Raw genomic sequence first — 19,238 nt, forward strand, 5'->3', positions numbered from 1 at the left:
AAAAAATTAAATGTAAATAAAAAAGTACATGTATATAGTTTTGTACTTCAGAGAAATTACACATCTGGTTGTTCTAATAACGGAATGCAGAGATTTGGAAAATAGTATAAAATTTAATAGTGGAATATAAATAAGAGAACTGAGACCAGTTTTAGGACATATGTGCAGACCTATGATAGGACATACAGACGGACAAGGGTAACACTTAATGCATTAGGTGAAAGTTCCCAAACAGGCATGTCACTCTTACCAGACATATTATTCTGACTCCTAGATTACCAGCCTTTGCTCTTATTTATTAATGATGCATGTTTAGCCAAGAAACTGCCAATACCAATTTTAAGGTCTTCGGTTTGACCCTGCCAGGGTTTTATCCAACACCCTCCTGCACTTGAGGTGAATGCACTACTAAGAGACAACCAAATTATTTAGCAAACTTACCTTGCAATCACCAAAGGTTTCTACTCTTGCTGATGAGCTTCTATCCTGCTTTTTATCTGCTGTTTCTAATTTATCAAAATCACTGGATAAAAGGACAGCACCTTTAGGATCTGAGTTCAAACATTTGTATGTTATTCTTTGTGTTGCAGTTGAGCTGTGCATTTGAAGCATTTTCATCTGGATAGCTTCTATTTTATAAGAAAACTGTCAAATATAAAAAGGATATCATGTTTATCATGTTTATAATTTTTTCAATATACAAAAACAAATATCAATAGCATGAGGAAGTAACCATTTAACTTCAAGGGGAAAAGGGGGGGGGGGGCTGTTATGTTCTTTTGTCTGAGTTAGAAAAAGTATTCAACGCAATCAATCATTTTTTTTTTTTTTAATTTAACACTTTAAGGTATGGGGAAACTATGGATTATACACATGGATGGTGTGTTGTCTCAATGGCACTCACACCACATGTTCTTTTCTATATTAGCATAATTATTATGACTATAAGTCAAAGGATTGCTTTTAAAAAAGGTTTTAAAATTTAATTTATAAAGCATGCATAATTCGTTAACTTATAATACACAACAAAGGTCCTATTTTGGTATTATATATAAGAAATATGTTAATTGAATATAATATCTGACCTCTGAACTTCCTAGAATATCACTTCCAAACCATTGAGCTCTTGTGTCTTTGGTCCATCTTTGTTCTTCAAACTAAAAGTAAAAAAAGCATTATTTTAAAATTACTAGGGAAAATATGAAATGAAAAGACTGTACATGTACTACAAATGTATATCAAATATTTGTCTGTTTCAAACATTTGTAAGGCATTAAAAATATTCCTACAGATTTAGGTTAAGATACATCATGTATTACATTCGTCAAAATAACTAGGAAAAATAGTCTCCACTCTAATACATGTATCATATATCTGCTCTTTGGTCAGGTTGTTGTCTCTTTTACACATTCCCCATTTCCATTCTCAATTTTATGTGTTATTCTGAGATGTTATATATGGACTCTTCCTGACCCCATCCCACTGTTTTTTATCATTCAAGTAATTTTGTATCTATAAAATTCTTTTCCATATAACCACTATTGTGAGGGTTGAAAAAGAACTCACTGTTTTAGGTGAAGCTGGAATACATGTTTCTCCATCTAATTTCATTCTACAGTAAACTTCAACAGCATCAATGAAGGTTCCACCATTGGGATCAATATAATACCATCCTTAACAAAATAAAAAGAATGAAAATCTTAAAAAATATTCCTTCTTTACAATTTACAACTTGATTTAATAAAATAAAAAGTATGAAAATAGTTGTAAATATATTCCTCCTTCATCTTTATTTTTGTTATTTTAAAATTCCACATACTGTGGATTGATTATAATTCGTTGGATTACCAATTTTCGTGGATTTCGTGGGAACAGTCGAACCACGAAATTAAATGTTCAACAAATACCAAATTTTTCCATTGGTTTGAGAGCATATTTTGGCAAAACCATGAAATTTAATATCCACGAACAAGCAAGTTTTCCTCAATCCACGAAAATTGGTACCCACGAAAGTCAATGAATCCACAGTATATATACATCAGCCCACATATAAATGTGGCAGATAAAGGCAGAAAATATTCCACAACACAGACAATTTTTCTTATGAAGCACTACAAGTTTATGCTTTTTATGTAATTTATGCTTTTTATGTAATGTTCAATTATAATTTAGTTATTTGCAAAATATCATGTCAAAAGACATGTAATTTCTGTACATGTTTTCATAAAAATTAGCTATATCAAATATATTCTCATGAATTCAGATTTGAATTAGGAACCATAAAATGTTTTTGTCATAAGGAAGTCAAATAAAATATAATGTGATGCTTTGCTGATCAGACAATTTCATACATGTAATTTTTCCAGCAGAAGTAAAATTCTCTAGTTATGATGCCCATAATATAGTTGAAAATTTTCAAATCTCTATTTTTGACTTGACGATCTGACAATTGTACTGTAAATTCAGAAATTATTGTGTCTGAGCATTTATTATTGCGATTTTGTCATTTCAGACTAAAATGAGATTTTAATATTTTGCTATACATGTGTATTGAGAAAAATCTTGTTTAATTCATATAGAATATTCCAAAATAGGAGTTTGAATTATTGCGACTATCAGCCTGCCATATTTTACAAAATAATAATAAAAATATTGTAATAATTTTTGAATTTACATGTTAGAAATTTCTGAATTTACATAGCTTACCATCTTCAGAGTCTGGGTTCTGGAGGAGAATATCTTTGCAGGTGACACCTGGATTATGTTTCTTGCCATTTGGTTTTTTGGTACGTAGGAGGGCTTCTTGAATTCTAGACAAATCGTCGTTGACTTGTGGAGTAGCCTTTGGATCGTCACCATACTACAATGAAAAAACAAAAATAGCAACAATTTTTATACAACTTCATAACTGTCAGTCTTTTTCACTGTAATTTAACCTACTGTGCAAGACTCTCATAAGAAATTCAATGTCTTAAAAACCAACTAGTAGGTGTTTTGTAAATTTTTTGCAAATATAAAAGACCTTTAAAATGAACAAACATCAATATATTTCCTTTCTCTTAATGCAAAAAACAAAATCACTGTTACTTTTATTTTACCACTGATATTTACTGTTAACATGCAATAATGTTTTCTTAAATTATGTTTTAAATGAATGAATAAAATGTTACTAACTATCATATTTATATAACCAGAAAATTCAACTAATTTCTATCATTCTTTTAATAAGATAGAACACTGTTGAAATAACAACACTTTGGAGATTAATGCTTAATCTAACAAAATTGACATGTTTTGCTGTTTTGGCCAACAAACCAAGGATAAAAACAATACAAAAAATAGCGCCAAAATACAAATGAGTAGTTAAGCACCTTGACTAAAATTAATTTGGTTCATTTACTTTTTCATAAAATTTTGACAAACTATTTACTTTCACTCTTTGACAAAAGTATATAATTTCAAACAACTTGAACTACACTGCTTTATTAGAAAAATTTCTTTGGATAATTAGCAGTTTGACAAACACTAATTTTGATCATTGAGAAGCTTGATATTTCAGATTAAAATGTTCAGTTGATTTTTTCACAGTTATCTCCCTTTAGTGTTATGTACCACCTTAACTTTTGTAGAATATGTTTACTTACATATGGATCTGGTCCCTTGTTTTGGTTTCCTCCATAAGTTGGTTGTTGAGGCCATGCTGGTGCATAACCCTGCAAATATAAAAGATTGTAAAAAATAAATAACTTAATCCTCTTTAAGTTAGCTTCAAACTTGCTCTTTATTTTGCCATACTTTTTTACATTTTTTTTTTCATGCGTCACTGATGAGTCTTCAAAAAGCCTGATTTCTTGTCTAATTCTTAGCCAGGCTTATCCTTAACCTGAACGGTTCATTAATAATATTTAATCCACTTGTGATTTCTTTGATCTCAGTTCTTAATTGGTCAAAATTCTTTATGATGTAAAATTGTCTTGTTTTCCTCTGAGTTTCCTGTTGTGACATCATGAAAACGCATCAACATGTCCGATGACATGACATATTTCAAAGGAACATATCTTTGTGCAGATCATTTGAATTTTTTTTTTTATTAAGTTTGTCTGCATTTTGCCTAAAATTGTTAGAGAAACAATCTATCAATAAATATTGTGCAAAACAATGATTATCTGGGATAGAGAATTAGGTTCAAAATATTCACACTTGCCAAGCGTTGGATTTTAAATCTAAAAATTCAATCATATCAATCGGATGCAGGAAAGTATCTATAGATTTTTGATGAGTTGTCTTTTCCCAATATATAATGATTGTAATTTCCATACTGAAGAATTTAGTTACACTCATTAAGCTTCGCATTTCAAATTAGAAAATGCAATAATATTACACTCGATTTAGGGGTAGAGTCTGAACATCTTTGATGACTTCTTTTATTTCAATATTATATTATTATATGATTGTATTTGCCATACTGGTATTCGGTATTGTAAACTTATGTTTGAAAATGTTCGAAAATGTTACGGCCTCGTTATAATATTATAATAATAAATAAACTTACAGGTGGTCCGGGAGGTCCTGCTGGTCCTTGAGGTCCTTGTGGTCCCTAAATCATAAAAAGGACAATTTCAAAAGAAAATAACAATACTACCATCTGAACAGTAACTCAATTTAACTTATGCAAATAAAGGTTACAGCAACCTTTTTTTTAAGTTGATAATATTCTTTGTTAGAAAATTGTGAGCATGAAATTAAGTTATTCTGTCTTTAATAAAAAAAATATGACTTTCATTGTTGAAGGCTTTACAGTAATATATAGATGTGAGCATGAAATTAAGTTATTCTGTCTTTAATAAAAAAAAATATGACTTTCATTGTTGAAGGCTTTACAGTGATATATAGATGCTTCAATGTATGTCATTTTATCTGTGGTGTATTGTTTCTCTCCAGTGCAGGATTTTTAGCTGTTTGGTCGAATTGTTGTCTCATTGACATTCTCAAGTTTTTCTATATGTCATATCTATTTTAAACATCAATAACTGATAGTTTTGTAGCAATGACAATAAATGAATGCATTCACAAGTTCCAGAAATTCAATTATTCTATTAACATTTTACTCACAGTAGATCCATCATCTCCTTGTGGTCCTCTGCCTCCCTGAAAAATTTGAGATTTGATTTTGATAATTAAATCTCCAATACAATACTTAACTACATGTACTTAACATAATAAAAATTGTTTCAACAATTGTATTCTCAACTGAATAATAAATATCTAGTATCTCTAAAACCTTAAAAATCTGAAGGAAATTATTCCATTTTTTTTTTTTTACTTTTTAAATATACAAAGATGATAACATTTTTAAGTTATAAACATGTAAGCAATTATTGGTCTAGTTAAGTTTGATTCTTAAAGTAATTGATACATTAAAAAACATAAAAAGAAAATTTAAGAAAATTAAAAAATATCTAGAATATATAATAATGAAGAAAAACACAATATTTAAAAAACAAAATAAGAGAAAACCATCAACAGAAATGAGTTGTGTATAAAACACATCCCCTGTACCAACTACATACTTTGGGTAAAGGTGCAGATTATACACAACCTAATATGGTAGTCATATTTAAATCCATTAGAACTTACAGGTGCTCCGGGTTGGCCAGGTGGTCCAGGTTCTCCATCTCTTCCTGAGTTACCACGAGATCCTGGGCTTCCCTAAAAAAACAAATGGTATCTATATTATATAAATATACATATAAGATGATGTGGTATGTGCCAATGAGAAAACTCTCCATCTGAGTAACTATTTGTAAAGTAAACTATTATAGGTCAAAGTACGGTCTTCAACACAAAGCTTTGGCTCACATGTATATCAGACTGATTCATACCTGCCAACTTTCACGATTTAGGCGTGTACTACACGATTTTTACCCTTTGTCACGATTGCACGATCGTGTTCCTGAAAAATCCTATAACACACGATTTGGTGAAAATCTACACGAAAAATATTGTTGTTCCCGATTTTGAACTGTGTCCAATGGAGGAAAATCGTGTTCAGCCAATCAAATTGCGTGTTTCTCATGATCAAATTAATCAGCCAATGAAAAACGTTTTCTCTCAAGATTATTTTAACATGTGATTATTTTAACATTATTTTAACATGTTTAAATCTTGTGTTCATATTTTTGATCATACCCTTAAACCCATTCTGTTATATAATTCAGAGGTATGGGGAGGTTATAATGTTTCTTGTAATAAATTACAGTCTTCCTTATTTAATCTTGAAAGTATTTTTAAAAATCTTAAGTGTGAGAATCTCCATCTTAAATTTTCTAAGTTTATACTTGGTGTACACAAAAGGAGTGTCAATTTTGCTGTATTATCAGAACTGGGGCGTTTCCCCTTACATTATGATATTGTAAAGTCAATTGTAAAATACTGGTATAGATTTGAAAATCTTACAACTGAATTCAGTCTATTGAAAGATGCTTATAAATGCAGCCAAGAGCTTCACAAATCTAACATAACTTCTTGGTACTCATTTGCTAAGAAAGTATTAGAAGTTTTTGAAATTAAACAAGAAGTAAAACATTTCAGACAATATAAATTTTTGAACATATCTAGCAAATTAATTCACACCAAATATATTAGCAATTGGTATGCTAGCCAAAATAAAGCTTCTGATGGAAAACTGTTTAATTATGTAAAATTTAAGCAGAATTTTGGTTATGAAAATTATCTTTCTTTAATTAAGGACTTTGATTTAAGAAGATCTATATGCAAATTACGTATTTCTGCTCATAAGCTTCAAATTGAAGTTGGACGTTTTTCAAATATTCCACGAAATGAAAGAATTTGCAAAAAATGCTCCTCTGGCTGTATTGAAGATGAAATCCATTTTTTAACTAACTGTGAAAATTTTAAATCAGATAGAGATGCTCTCTTTGACTTTGTTTGCCAAAGAATTCCAAATTTTTCTATACTGGATAATCAGCATAAATTTATTTATTTATTAAACTGTGAAGACAATCAGGTCCTTAATGCTGTTGGTAAATTTATTAAAGTGAATATGAGTTAGTAATTGTATTGTTACTGTATGTAAAATAATGTTTGTCTCTATGTATCTATCAAATTAATATTCTTTTTCCTTATTCATGTATGCTCTGTATGCCCCTTGTGGGCCCTTAATTGGAAATAAAATATGTTCTGTTCTGTTCTGTTCTGTTCATGCTAGATATTGAACTTGTGTTGTATTCCTCTGTTTGTTGGTCAGAATTGTAAAAACGTGAACATGGCAAATGATTTTTCAACTGCAAGGAGGTTCTTACACAGAATAAGAATAAAAGCATGGCTGATTGACAAACTTCAATGATGCAGTACTACCATGAAGATAATAAATAGTAGTTTATTCACCAATTTATTGACATTACATGTACACTTGCTGTAACATAATTTTATTTATGTATTCAATCATTTAAAGTATAATGTACTATTTATTATTTTTCACATGGACCCCCCCCCCCCCCCACATTAACAAGAGGAATCCCTTAAATGAGGGACTACCCCTGACTTATTAACTTAAAATGGGAAATTCTGACATTATATTTGGAACAGCTTTTCTAAATCAAGAGTCCTATTATTTTGAATAATAAAGAAGATATAAGGCCAAGAGCATATCAAAATTCTTGGACATGTGTTGACCATATAATAACAGATAGATCATAAGATGTATAGTTCTTTGGAAAAGTTTCTTCAAATAATATGAAGGTGTGCTCATTTGTACTTAGAAAGTGGGTTTTAATGTCCTAACATTCTAACATTGAGGGGGGTGTCCCTAGGTGTTGTTCCTAACCTGATAAAGGTCCTTCTTTGTGTATAATTTTAAATTGGAAAAGTCAACAACTATTTAGTATCCTTACACATGAAAATAATTCCTGGTCTTACAGCTACATGTTCATATGCTGATACAATAACTAGAATCATGCAAATAAACTTAAGAAAAAGGCATGTAAGCTCATCTTACAAATATGACACTTTTCTAGACTACAAAACAGCACGCACAAAATAGTCGTCGCAAAGAATTGTAAACTTTGAAATTGTTGTCGCACGCTAAAACCCCCATGGGCATTTTCAAAAGTTGGCAGGTATGCTGATTAAATATCACAAAATTAAGTTTTTTTAGTAACAAGTTTCTATGAATTAGTCATTAGTTATTACATTGTATCTTGAAATTAAATAACTTGAGTTTATATAAGGAAATATCAAATGTACACTTTCTCAAACACCAAAAATTACTTCATATAAGAAAGTTAAAATATTCATCTTTGAATGCTTTAACCATGTTTAAACAATACTTACTGATGGTCCTGGGGGTCCAGGTGGTCCACTTGTACCAATTTCTCCTCCAGGTCCCTATATATACGAAAAAAATAATTGTTAAAATATTTTTCATCAACAAACAATAATCTAAAAATCTAATAAAACATCAGTCTGTTGGTTAGTGAACAGTCTACTTAAATGAACTTAACAAATAATTCTTTGAATTGTTATTCTTTCAAATTTAGTAACTTGAATGTTCAAGGTTTTCTTTAATGAAATTTCCCCATGGCCTATATACTATAATTTTTGTACCAAATGTTTTATCATAAAGACCCTCAGCATCAACTCACCTGAGGTCCTGGGAGCCCTTGTCCTCCTGGCATACCCGGCCATCCTTTGTCTCCCTAAAATAAACATAATCATAGTTACACAAGTGTTTTAAATTAAAATCTATGCATCCTATTTTCAACATCAACAAAAACACAATTTATTTATTTTTTGTCTTTTATGACAAAATGAACATTTTCATTTTTTTTTAAGACAAGATGAAAAGACTTGATATTTTTTTTTAATGACAAAATGATTCGATTAGTTCTTTTTTTTTTTTTAACTTTGATAAAAATTAATAGGTTAGATATTTAAACTTCCAGATATAAGGGTTAATTTCCATTAGCTTTTCATCATTCAGAAATTTGAACAAGTCTGACAAACTACCTAAAGTTATCTAATTTTAGGAAACAAGGTGGTCTGACTGTACATTAGCATTAAACAATTAGTGAGTATAAACTAGTCAGATAAATAGTTATCAAAAGTACCAGGATTATAAGATAAAAATACCACATTTACCTTAGATCCTTGTCTTCCAGATTCTCCAGTGGCACCAGCTGCTCCTGAGGGTCCCTACACAACAAATATAATAATGGCAATTGTTTTAATGAATAAGATATTGGAAAAGATAATATTTTATCCTTACAGAGAAAAGATAATATTTTATGCTTAAAGAGAAAAGATAATATTTTATGCTTAAAGAGAAAAGATAATATTTTATCCTTAGTGAGAAAATATTTTATCCTTATATAATATTTTATGCTTAAAGAGAAAAGATCATATTTTATCCTTAAAGAGAAAAGATAATATTTTATCCTTAGTGAGAAAAGATAATATTTTATGCTTAAAGAGAAAAGATAATATTTTATGCTTAAAGAGAAAAGATAATATTTTATCCTTAAAGAGAAAAGATGATATTTATCCTTTAAGAGAAAAGATAATACATTGTATTTAATCCTTAAAGAAAAATAAATTAGGATCTGAACTTTTACAAAATAAAATTATTTTTAAATAGCAAAGGCTGATTTCTCATGTGGTACTCATATGAAATAGGATGTATTCATAGTTACTGCTCAGTTATTTATATATACCCTAACTCTTGCTTTTGAGTTAATGAAAATATATATATATACTAATACATGTAACATATTGATGTAGATTAGTGATGCAATAAGTCACATGTTATAGGTTACCATTATCAGGGTACTGGTCAAATGTCCCTTATATATTCTTTTGGCAAGTTTAGCGCTTAAATCATTTTGATCAGATCTCTGAGGCTATTATTTTGTATAATGGTTTTGAATTTGACATTTATTCCTCCATTGGTTATAATAATCTTTTCAAGAGAACCTATTGTTGAACCGTGTTATCATGGGACACTATTTATAATCTTTTTAAAGAACTTACGGTTGATCCTTGTTGTCCTGGGGCTCCAGGGACTCCAGATTCACCATTTTGACCCTAAAAAAATATAATTATATTTTTAACTGAAAATGAGACTAATAAACAAATGAACAACATCTTAATATAATTGAACAAATTTTTAAAAGTACACAATACATGAATGTAGATTATGAAATTTTTTAAAAATACTATTTTATTTGCATTTTGAATTAAAGTGAAAGTAAAAATATGATATTGAAAATGTATTTGGATCGTGTCACAGACAAAATACAGAAATTAACATTGAAAACACAAAGGTTCCATGAACATAATAAAAATTCAGGGACCATCATGAAATAAACAGTCCCAAGTGATAACTATAGATACATTAAACAAATAATCATCTTACCCTCTCTCCACGTTCTCCCTGTGGTCCGTCATTTCCTAATGGTCCATTTGGTCCCTAAAAATATCAACATATATTAAAAACAGTTCAACTTTGTAAATATGTCAACCCATTTCATAAAGCTAAGTACAAGTATAATGGATTTAATTACATGTTATGTAAATAGTTGATCAAATACGCTTTTAATCTGCACATATGAAGCCAAACTTCAATGTAAATTTTAACAAAATCTTTTCTAATCTACAATAGGTTTCAGTTGTGTTATAGTAATGTCACAATCTGTATAAGGTATTTATGCATGAAAGCATATCATTTGTAAAACTTTATATTCAGTTCAGATTCAGGAAAAAACTTCTTCATTTCTAAGGCTAAAAAAAATAGCTTCTTAGATTATTATTTCAAACTTCAAATGCTACTGCCTAGAGAAACAGGCTCCCCTTGATTTTCAATAAAAAAATCTTTATTACTTTTATTACATGAACTTTATTAAATGTACTACTGATTAAACATTCTATTTTAACACTAGGTTTGCAGCAACACATTTTTTTATATGTAGAATATTAATAAAACTTCACACATTTATAAGTGCAAATCTTCATATGTAAATGAAAAATCAAGTGTCTGAATGGTTCTTTAGCCAATCGAGTTGGTAATATTAAGGTCCATTTAGTCCCTTCAAATTACCTGAGGTCCTGGTGGTCCCTGTAATCCAGGAGATCCTGAGATTCCTCGTCCTCCCTTGTCTCCTTGGCGACCTGGTGCTCCAGACATACCATTTAATCCGGGAGTTCCCTATAAGAAAAAATGAAATTCATCATAAAAGTCAAACTTAAAAGAGTCCAAACAATAGTTGTTTGAACTTAAAAGGTTTAACAACATTGTTATTTCTTCATCTACTTGGTCATTGGTTAAAGTTCCACTCTTTTATTTCATTTCTTTGTACTATAATATTCTGCTTTGAAATGAAATACCAAAGTTAAAGTTTGTGCAGTAGTTTAAACATAATCTATTTGCTGAATTAAAGCAAAATGGATTAGACACAAGTAAATTATACTTTCTTCTCCATTTGTGCAGTAGGTATATAGAAACTCATCAAAGTTTAGAAAATCAGAATCAATTTGAAAATTTCTGACAACCAGAGATGTTGCCATCCACTTTGCATTTATTCACTTTATATCATTTAAGAATGAATCACCTATTTTTTTATATTAAAATTTAGAAATTCCAACTATAGCCTGCTAACTTACAGGTTCACCTGGTGGTCCGGTCATTCCATTTTGTCCCATTGGTCCTGGGGGTCCGGGTGGTCCACTGTATCCATCTTTTCCATTATCTCCTGAAAGGCCGGGTGGACCCTAAAATATAAATCAAAAAACCATATTTACTATAAAATGTTTAAATATTCTGTCACCTGCTTGTTTGAAAGATAATACAGTGTTTTGTTTCATTATTAATACAACTTCTGATTATTTTACATTTAAAGGAATACGTAGCAACGATGTAGAGATTCCAATATTAGGAGTTAAATGGAATTAAAGGCTTTCTCTTTGCAGAAAAGTGTTAAAACAAAGATTTTTTCAAAGTAAAGACATGTGAAGACTCAAAAATTTACAACACCATTAACAGTCAAAAAATGCAGTATCTAGGTGTTCATTCATGATTTTCTCACTTCTGAAACAAGACAGTTTTAACAACTTGAAACATTGCTTTGTGTTTTTGTTGTTTGGTCAGATGACCAATTCACCAAATATTGCAAAGACACTGGATGAACATTAATAGTGCATGGATACAGGCAATCCCCTCTATCTAGTTGACATCATAAAAGCTTGCATAATTGATGCTTTTTTTCCAATGAAGGACTTAACTGGAAAGTGGTCAATTAAACTTTGCCATCCCACTGGAACTTGAGAACAATTTCTAACCATTAAAGGGAAAGATAAACCAAGAAATTTGGACAGTGTATAAACATAAAAATTACCTGTGGTCCTTGTTCACCACCGGGTCCAGGTTCGCCTTGAGCTCCTGGGTATCCTGGTTGACCTCTCTCACCTTGTGGTCCAGATGGTCCTTGAATACCTGATGGTCCCTATATAACAAATATAAGATTAGTTAACAATTTTTATAAAACCTTTGGATAGGGAATTTCATCTATATATATTTGTGGACAGTTTAATTTCATTACAGGACTGTATGTTATAAACTAACTTCGTTCATTTAAATTTTCAATTACTTTTTTTTTACATTTAACATTGTATGTGATACAGTTGTGGTTTGGTAAAATAATTAAAAAGAGTAAAAAATCAAATAAATTTCTTTACTTATTGTGAAGCATTTAATTTTTCTGTCATAATCTTCTAAATATAATATCAAACTTACGATTGGACCAGGATTTCCTCGATCTCCAGATTGTCCATTTTGACCGGGTGGTCCAGATTCACCGTCTCTTCCTCCTGGTCCAGGTGGGCCGGTCTCTCCACGGTCTCCCTAAAACAATAAAACTTCACAGTCTAATTTTAACCATTCTTAATTTTAAATAATGTTTTCTAATTTGTTATTGAAATAAGGTAATAAAAATATTTTAAATTGATATATAAATAGCTTATTTTAATCTATCCTATTTCTGAAATTTGTACTGCAATAATTCATTTGACATGATCATAGCTAAAATAAATTATTCTTGTCTCGTGGGTTTTCTTACTATATGTATTAAGAATGCATTTTTACGTCACAATTTCCATTGGTAGAGCATGCATAGTAAGAATAAATATGAAGTATGAAAACTTATGATCTGACCATAAATTTTGTTATTTGGTATGACAAATTCCCAAACAAAGCATATATTCTCTTGAATAGAAAATATCCATATTTGTTTTTTTTTAATAAAATGTATGATACTAAACCAGATACTTACCCTTGATCCCATCTTTCCAGCGGCTCCCATAAATCCAGTGTTTCCTTGTGGGCCTTGTGGTCCTGGTGGACCAGGTCTGCCAGGGGATCCTGGGGCACCAGCAGGTCCTTGCTGTCCAGGTTCTCCATTACCTCCTTGCTCACCATCACTTCCATCACGTCCCTATATTACGTAATAAATAACATTCTTTCCTCAACAACAAAACTCTTTCTTCAAATTGTTAATAGCTATTATTAAATAGCTATTAACAATTTGAACACTTAATCTATGAAAAGTTGTTTCCACAAAAGTATATGAATCCAGAGAATGAAATAACATTAACTTTTTAAATATAGATATGATATTCCACAAAGTTTCAATTATGTGTTTAATTCTTGGAAAAAGTATCGGTTATAAAATGGCACTTTATGGCCATCAGATGTTTTTTTCTAATTCTCGGAATATGTATCGGTTATAAAATGGCACTTTTTGGCCATCAGATGTTTTTTTCTAATTCTGGGAATATGTATAGGTTATAAAATGGCATTTTTTTGCCATCAGATGTTTTTTTTCTTCAAATCATTACTATTTTTATTCAAACTTACCGCTTCACCTAATCCTCCTGGCTCTCCTGGGTATCCTCGGGCTCCGGTATCTCCCTAAAATAATAAAAGTACATTTATTAATTTACTTACCATTATATATTTATTTTAAACCATGAAATGTTTGATAATTGTATTTAGTCATAAAGTTTGTATATATGTATCATTCTTTACTCAGGGTTTTTGATTGATTTATTAATTGTTTGTTGCTCACTGCCTCTTTAAGAAATCTTTGCTATTTTGTGATGTCCAGTTTTTATTGGCAGAAGAAGTCAGAAAGAACTACTGACCTTCAGTGGGAAAATTGGCATTTCTAGTCAATCTAATTGAAGTGGAACACACCTGCGGTGTGTGGGGTTCAAACTCACAAGTTAACAAGCTAGTGATTGCTGTAGATCTGATTATAGCATCTGGGGACCTTGGGTTTTGTAAAATTTTGGTATGCTTTAGTCTTAAGATTTGCACAACAATTCAAAATCTAAATTTAGCTGAAATATTTGTCATTTTGATTTTTTAAATCCTCTTCATATACTATCATAAATATAAGTATTGTGAAACAAATCTCAAGGCTATACTGTAAACCAACTTATTTTCGCGAGCGATTTATTTTCGTGACTTTCACTAATAGAAAAATAACGCCAAAATAAATCGTCGCAAATATGTAAAACTTGGAGCTTTCAATATTAAGCTAAGGCATTTAAATGAAAAAAATCGCCAAATTAAATAGCAGCGAAGTTGATTAGTAAGGGTAAAACGTGAAATAAAGTATCCACTAAAATAAGTTGCTTTACAGTATAAAAACATGAGTAAACATTTCTATACTTACTTGTGGTCCAGCTCTTCCCTCAGATCCTATTTCTCCAGCTGGTCCTGGTGGGCCCTGTAATAAAAAAAAGTATTAATCTAACACACCTAAATACTAAGGCATTAATCAATGACTGAAAATTGAGGTATTACAATTTGTATAAAACTGAGTTAAAATATTGAAATAATAATTGACCTTTACTAAAAAAAAAGGGTTCAAATACCAAAAAATATTTGACATAAAAAGACAAGAAATATAATTAATGTGCTATTGATTGCTGTCATGACAAAAATTACCGGTGAGCCTTGTTGACCGACTGGTCCTGGGGTTCCTGGGTATCCTCTAGGACCTGCTTCACCATTTAATCCTTCGGCTCCACTTTCTCCTGGTGGTCCGGGCTCTCCTTTTGGTGGTTGCATATTATTAGATGGTCCTGGTGGTCCTGTTGTTCCTGGGTTTCCTACCTCACCAGGTTGACCTACTGGTCCATCATTTCCTCTTTCTCCGGGTGCTCCCTTAAAAAATATAAATAATAACAAACTCAATATTTTATACTTTCTAATTAATATAAATTAAGTAATATATTAGGAATTACACATTAATCCATGGAAACATAATGTCTGCAAAAATGACATAACAGAGGTCAACATAAAAGCTGAACTGTCCTCAATGCTCTTCAACTTTGTACTTTATATGGACTTTATATAAACGTTTTTGGTGTCGAGCGTCACTGGTAAGTCTTTTGTAGAGGAATTGTGTTTGGCACAAATATAAAATTTGAAGCCGTGAATCTATTTGAGTTTATTAATGACTTGTTGATAATTAAGATAAATCTAGTGTGATAATTAAAATAATTCTAGATGTTTAAGAACTTACTCTTCCTCCTCTTGATCCAGGGGGTCCTGCTGGTCCTCGATCACCGTTCAAACCCTACAAAATAGAATAACATATGAGTACACTAGCGTAATGTCTTATATTTGTGCAGTGTTAATTTTGGGATGTACTATCAAAATTGGTATTTTTGGTATTTTAACTCTTGTGAGAGCAAAATACCACTTAATTTCCATTAAAAACACTAATATCCATGCTAATCTTGTTCAATCATCCAAAAAATAAGTCATGTATAAAAGTATAAAATGAGTGAGGTGAAACCATCATGTGAGACAAGTAACAACCTTTATTTGAAACAGGTAAAACCCTTACCTGAAACATGTAAAACCTTTACGTGAGACAGGTTAAACAAGAACGTGAGACAGGTAAAAAATGTGAATTTCTTTCAAAAGTAATTTGAAAACTGTCCCAATTTTTGGCCTTTAAAGATATGAACATTGTAACAGATGTATTAATACTTACTACTACACCTGGTGATCCAGTATTACCACGCTCTCCGATTGGTCCAGGTGGTCCCTAAAAGTAGTAAAAACTCAGTTATTAGTATTACTAATATATTAAAAATTTCAACAAAAAAAGCCAACAATATCTTTGAAAATTTCAATACGTCTTTGAATTGATGCACTTCACATTTTGTCCACATCAATAACAAATTTAAAAAAAATTGTTCATGCATATAAGAATATAGGTTTCTCAAATGAAAATTTGCATTATATATAAATTTGTCTAGTATTTACTGTATGTAAAATTTCCAGAAATCTCAATAATTAATCTAATTTATAGTTGACCATTAGAATCAAAGGAACATCCAATAATAATAGCACCATTTCCTTTCTCAATTTTATACCCAATAAGCAACATTAAAATTGTTCAATAACCCGGAAACTAGATTTAATTCCACTTTTATGTTGTAATGGGAGTTGTATCATATTCCATCTTTTTCATTCTGCTTGCTTTGAAGAAATCTTATGTCCTGCCAGAGTTCTAACTTTGTAAGATTGATCAATTTGAAGTAAAATTAAGGCTACAGTACTTAATTTTTAAGGACAGTCTATAGTTTTTAAAAATACATTCAACCATGTTATGAAGGAGGCACTTACAAGTGATCCTGGTTCTCCAGCGGGTCCAGAAGGTCCTCTCTCTCCAGATGGTCCTCGTTTTCCTAATGGTCCAGCATTTCCTGGGAATCCTTGTTCACCCTATAATATATTGTCAAATGCAAAATTTAGAAATTATTTTATTAATGCAGAAATGTGGCATAGGTTCGAAATAAAAAGTTTATTCATAATTTCAGTTGTGATTTTCCTTCACCAAATGTTTGCAATTACATTAAAGTGGTACCAAACACCTTGACTAAAATCAATTTGGCTTGTTTAATTTTCATAAAATTTTGACAAAATATTTACTCGGACCCTTCCAAAAACTTAAACCATACACTTTATCAGAAAAATTACAATATTCATTGGATATATAGCTGATTGAAAAAATATTTATTTGATCATTGAGAAGCTTAATATATTTCCTTAACATTAAAATGTGATTAAAACCTTCAGCTGATTTTCAAAGAGTTATCTCCCTGCAGTGTTATGTACCACCTTAATTAGATCCCACATTTTTATAAGTATTTAGTGTATCACCATATTAAATGTACCCATTAACTCCGAATTTATCCAATACAATAACATTGAATGGTGAAATTGAAACTGTTCCAATAACTATCAACTTGGCATCCATTACAAATAATAGTAAAAAAAAAGTCATGATAAATTGAAGACATTTTAATAATATATTGAACAAAGAGTTCAGGTTCAATAAAACTTACTCTTTCTCCTTGGGTTCCAGACTCTCCTTGGGGTCCAGGGGTACCAGGATCTCCGGCTCTTCCAGACTCTCCTGGGGCACCAGATATTCCAGCCAAACCCTAATGAACAAAAGATATAAATATCAATGTAAATCACTGTTTTTCATAATAATAGATTTCTCTTCTGAAGCAAATTTATAAATCAAAATTGGTAATAACTTTATTTGAAAATTCTGTCATAATAGAATTGGTCATCATAGCTGGATAAAAATGTAACATAAAGTAAAATACTATAAAAGCAGGTAACAGCATCTGATAAATTAAATCAATAATAAAAAAAATTGTCAGTAAAAAAAATACATCTGTTTTCTGCTTCTCAACTGACCATTGGAAATTGACCACAGGGTACACAATCCAGGTGAGATAAAAAAAAAATCCAGTTTTCATCCTTATTTTGACACGAATGTCAGTTGCAAAAATATTGCATTAATCTACTTACGGCAACACCGGGTTCTCCTTGAGTTCCTGGAGCTCCCCTTTCTCCTTGTGGTCCCTACAATTAAAACCTTACTGTAAGAATATATCTTATGGATGATAAACATCTTCAAATGGATTCAATAACAAACCCAATATATTTTTCTTTAAATTGCTTAGTACAGAGTCTTTCTTCCATAATATCAAAATTACAAATATTTTTCATCTTTCATACTGTACAATTAAGAAAGCAACTTTATTGAATTAATGGTAGGAATTTAAAGTTAAGGATATATTAGCAAATAGGATCATTACACAATATTTTTATTATATTCACTAGTAAACGTTATTTTCTATTTTCAAATCACTTTGAAATAAATAGAATGTCTAAACAAGCAATGAATGCTGTTTTGGATATTTGAGGAAAATCAGAATTGATCATTTTTTTTTCCTTACAGAATTTCCAGGTGGTCCGGCTGGTCCTCCTTCTCCTTGTGAACCCCGTTCCCCTCTTGGTCCAGCTGGACCTCCGGGTCCAGTCTCACCATCTCTACCACCGGGTCCCTACAAATGAATATCAGACATATTGCTTAAAAAGTAAAATCACAAAAATACTGAACTCCGAGGAAAATTCAATACCGAAGCTCCCTAATCAATTGGCAAAATCAAATGCTCTAACACATCAAATAACATCGGATAACAACTGTCATATTCCTGACTTGGAACAGGCATTTCTTATGTTTAAAATTGTCAATTTAATTTGGTTCAAGTATTCTACCTAATATTTTATCTTTATTTTCTTAATGTAACAGCTGATGAAAAGTTATAACAGTTAGTGTCAACAATTCACAATGAGTCATCTGTGGTCATCCTTCCAGGAGTACTGTGGATTTATTATGAATGGTCGGATACCAATTTTCGTGGGTTTCGTGGATATGTAGGATTAAATAGCGTCCCCCATGAAATTATGTCCCATGGACCAAATTTCATAGATAAAAAATACTATTGTGACCTTCGTTGGACATTTTTTCATAGTGAAATCATGTCCATATTGTTGCATAAAAGTCTTGTCTAATACCAAAAAAATTATTTAACAAAAAATAATAAGACTAAATTGACATTTGTATTTAAATAATTAATAGGAATCTATGAATTATTTTAACATCTTTGAATTATCCTTTTTAACAAGATCAATAATATCAGGAATAATTTTCATAAATGCTTGATTGCCGTTTCTTCTTGCTCATACGTTTCGGTCTTAGAGGCGTCACGAAAATGTCCTGTTCAATAACAGTTATATCATCAGTTGGGATAGTGTTATTGTTGTCCTGTTCAACGGGTAGAAA

General features: G+C 30.6%; 1 protein-coding gene across 2 annotated transcripts in view; it reads right to left on the reverse strand.

The window, feature by feature from the left end:
- LOC134707837 (fibril-forming collagen alpha chain-like) overlaps nt 1-19,238 on the reverse strand; it is a 36,969-nt gene that overhangs the window by 1,280 nt on the left and 16,451 nt on the right. For both annotated transcript variants that reach the window (XM_063567915.1, XM_063567916.1), the window contains exons 21-47: nt 18,349-18,456; nt 17,918-17,971; nt 17,440-17,538; nt 16,718-16,816; nt 16,080-16,133; nt 15,603-15,656; nt 15,023-15,241; nt 14,748-14,801; nt 13,925-13,978; nt 13,341-13,502; nt 12,806-12,913; nt 12,408-12,515; nt 11,677-11,784; nt 11,114-11,221; nt 10,433-10,486; nt 10,048-10,101; nt 9,160-9,213; nt 8,664-8,717; nt 8,353-8,406; nt 5,638-5,709; nt 5,113-5,148; nt 4,553-4,597; nt 3,645-3,713; nt 2,707-2,860; nt 1,567-1,673; nt 1,086-1,157; nt 442-645 (exon numbers count right to left, since the gene is read on the reverse strand). In XM_063567915.1, the coding sequence (XP_063423985.1) occupies nt 442-645; nt 1,086-1,157; nt 1,567-1,673; nt 2,707-2,860; nt 3,645-3,713; nt 4,553-4,597; nt 5,113-5,148; nt 5,638-5,709; nt 8,353-8,406; nt 8,664-8,717; nt 9,160-9,213; nt 10,048-10,101; nt 10,433-10,486; nt 11,114-11,221; nt 11,677-11,784; nt 12,408-12,515; nt 12,806-12,913; nt 13,341-13,502; nt 13,925-13,978; nt 14,748-14,801; nt 15,023-15,241; nt 15,603-15,656; nt 16,080-16,133; nt 16,718-16,816; nt 17,440-17,538; nt 17,918-17,971; nt 18,349-18,456 (2,418 nt within the window). The remainder of the gene's footprint in view (nt 1-441; nt 646-1,085; nt 1,158-1,566; nt 1,674-2,706; nt 2,861-3,644; nt 3,714-4,552; nt 4,598-5,112; nt 5,149-5,637; nt 5,710-8,352; nt 8,407-8,663; nt 8,718-9,159; nt 9,214-10,047; nt 10,102-10,432; nt 10,487-11,113; nt 11,222-11,676; nt 11,785-12,407; nt 12,516-12,805; nt 12,914-13,340; nt 13,503-13,924; nt 13,979-14,747; nt 14,802-15,022; nt 15,242-15,602; nt 15,657-16,079; nt 16,134-16,717; nt 16,817-17,439; nt 17,539-17,917; nt 17,972-18,348; nt 18,457-19,238) is intronic.

This window comes from Mytilus trossulus, chromosome 2 (genome assembly GCF_036588685.1).
Source record: "Mytilus trossulus isolate FHL-02 chromosome 2, PNRI_Mtr1.1.1.hap1, whole genome shotgun sequence".
Lineage (NCBI taxonomy): Eukaryota > Metazoa > Mollusca > Bivalvia > Mytilida > Mytilidae > Mytilus > Mytilus trossulus.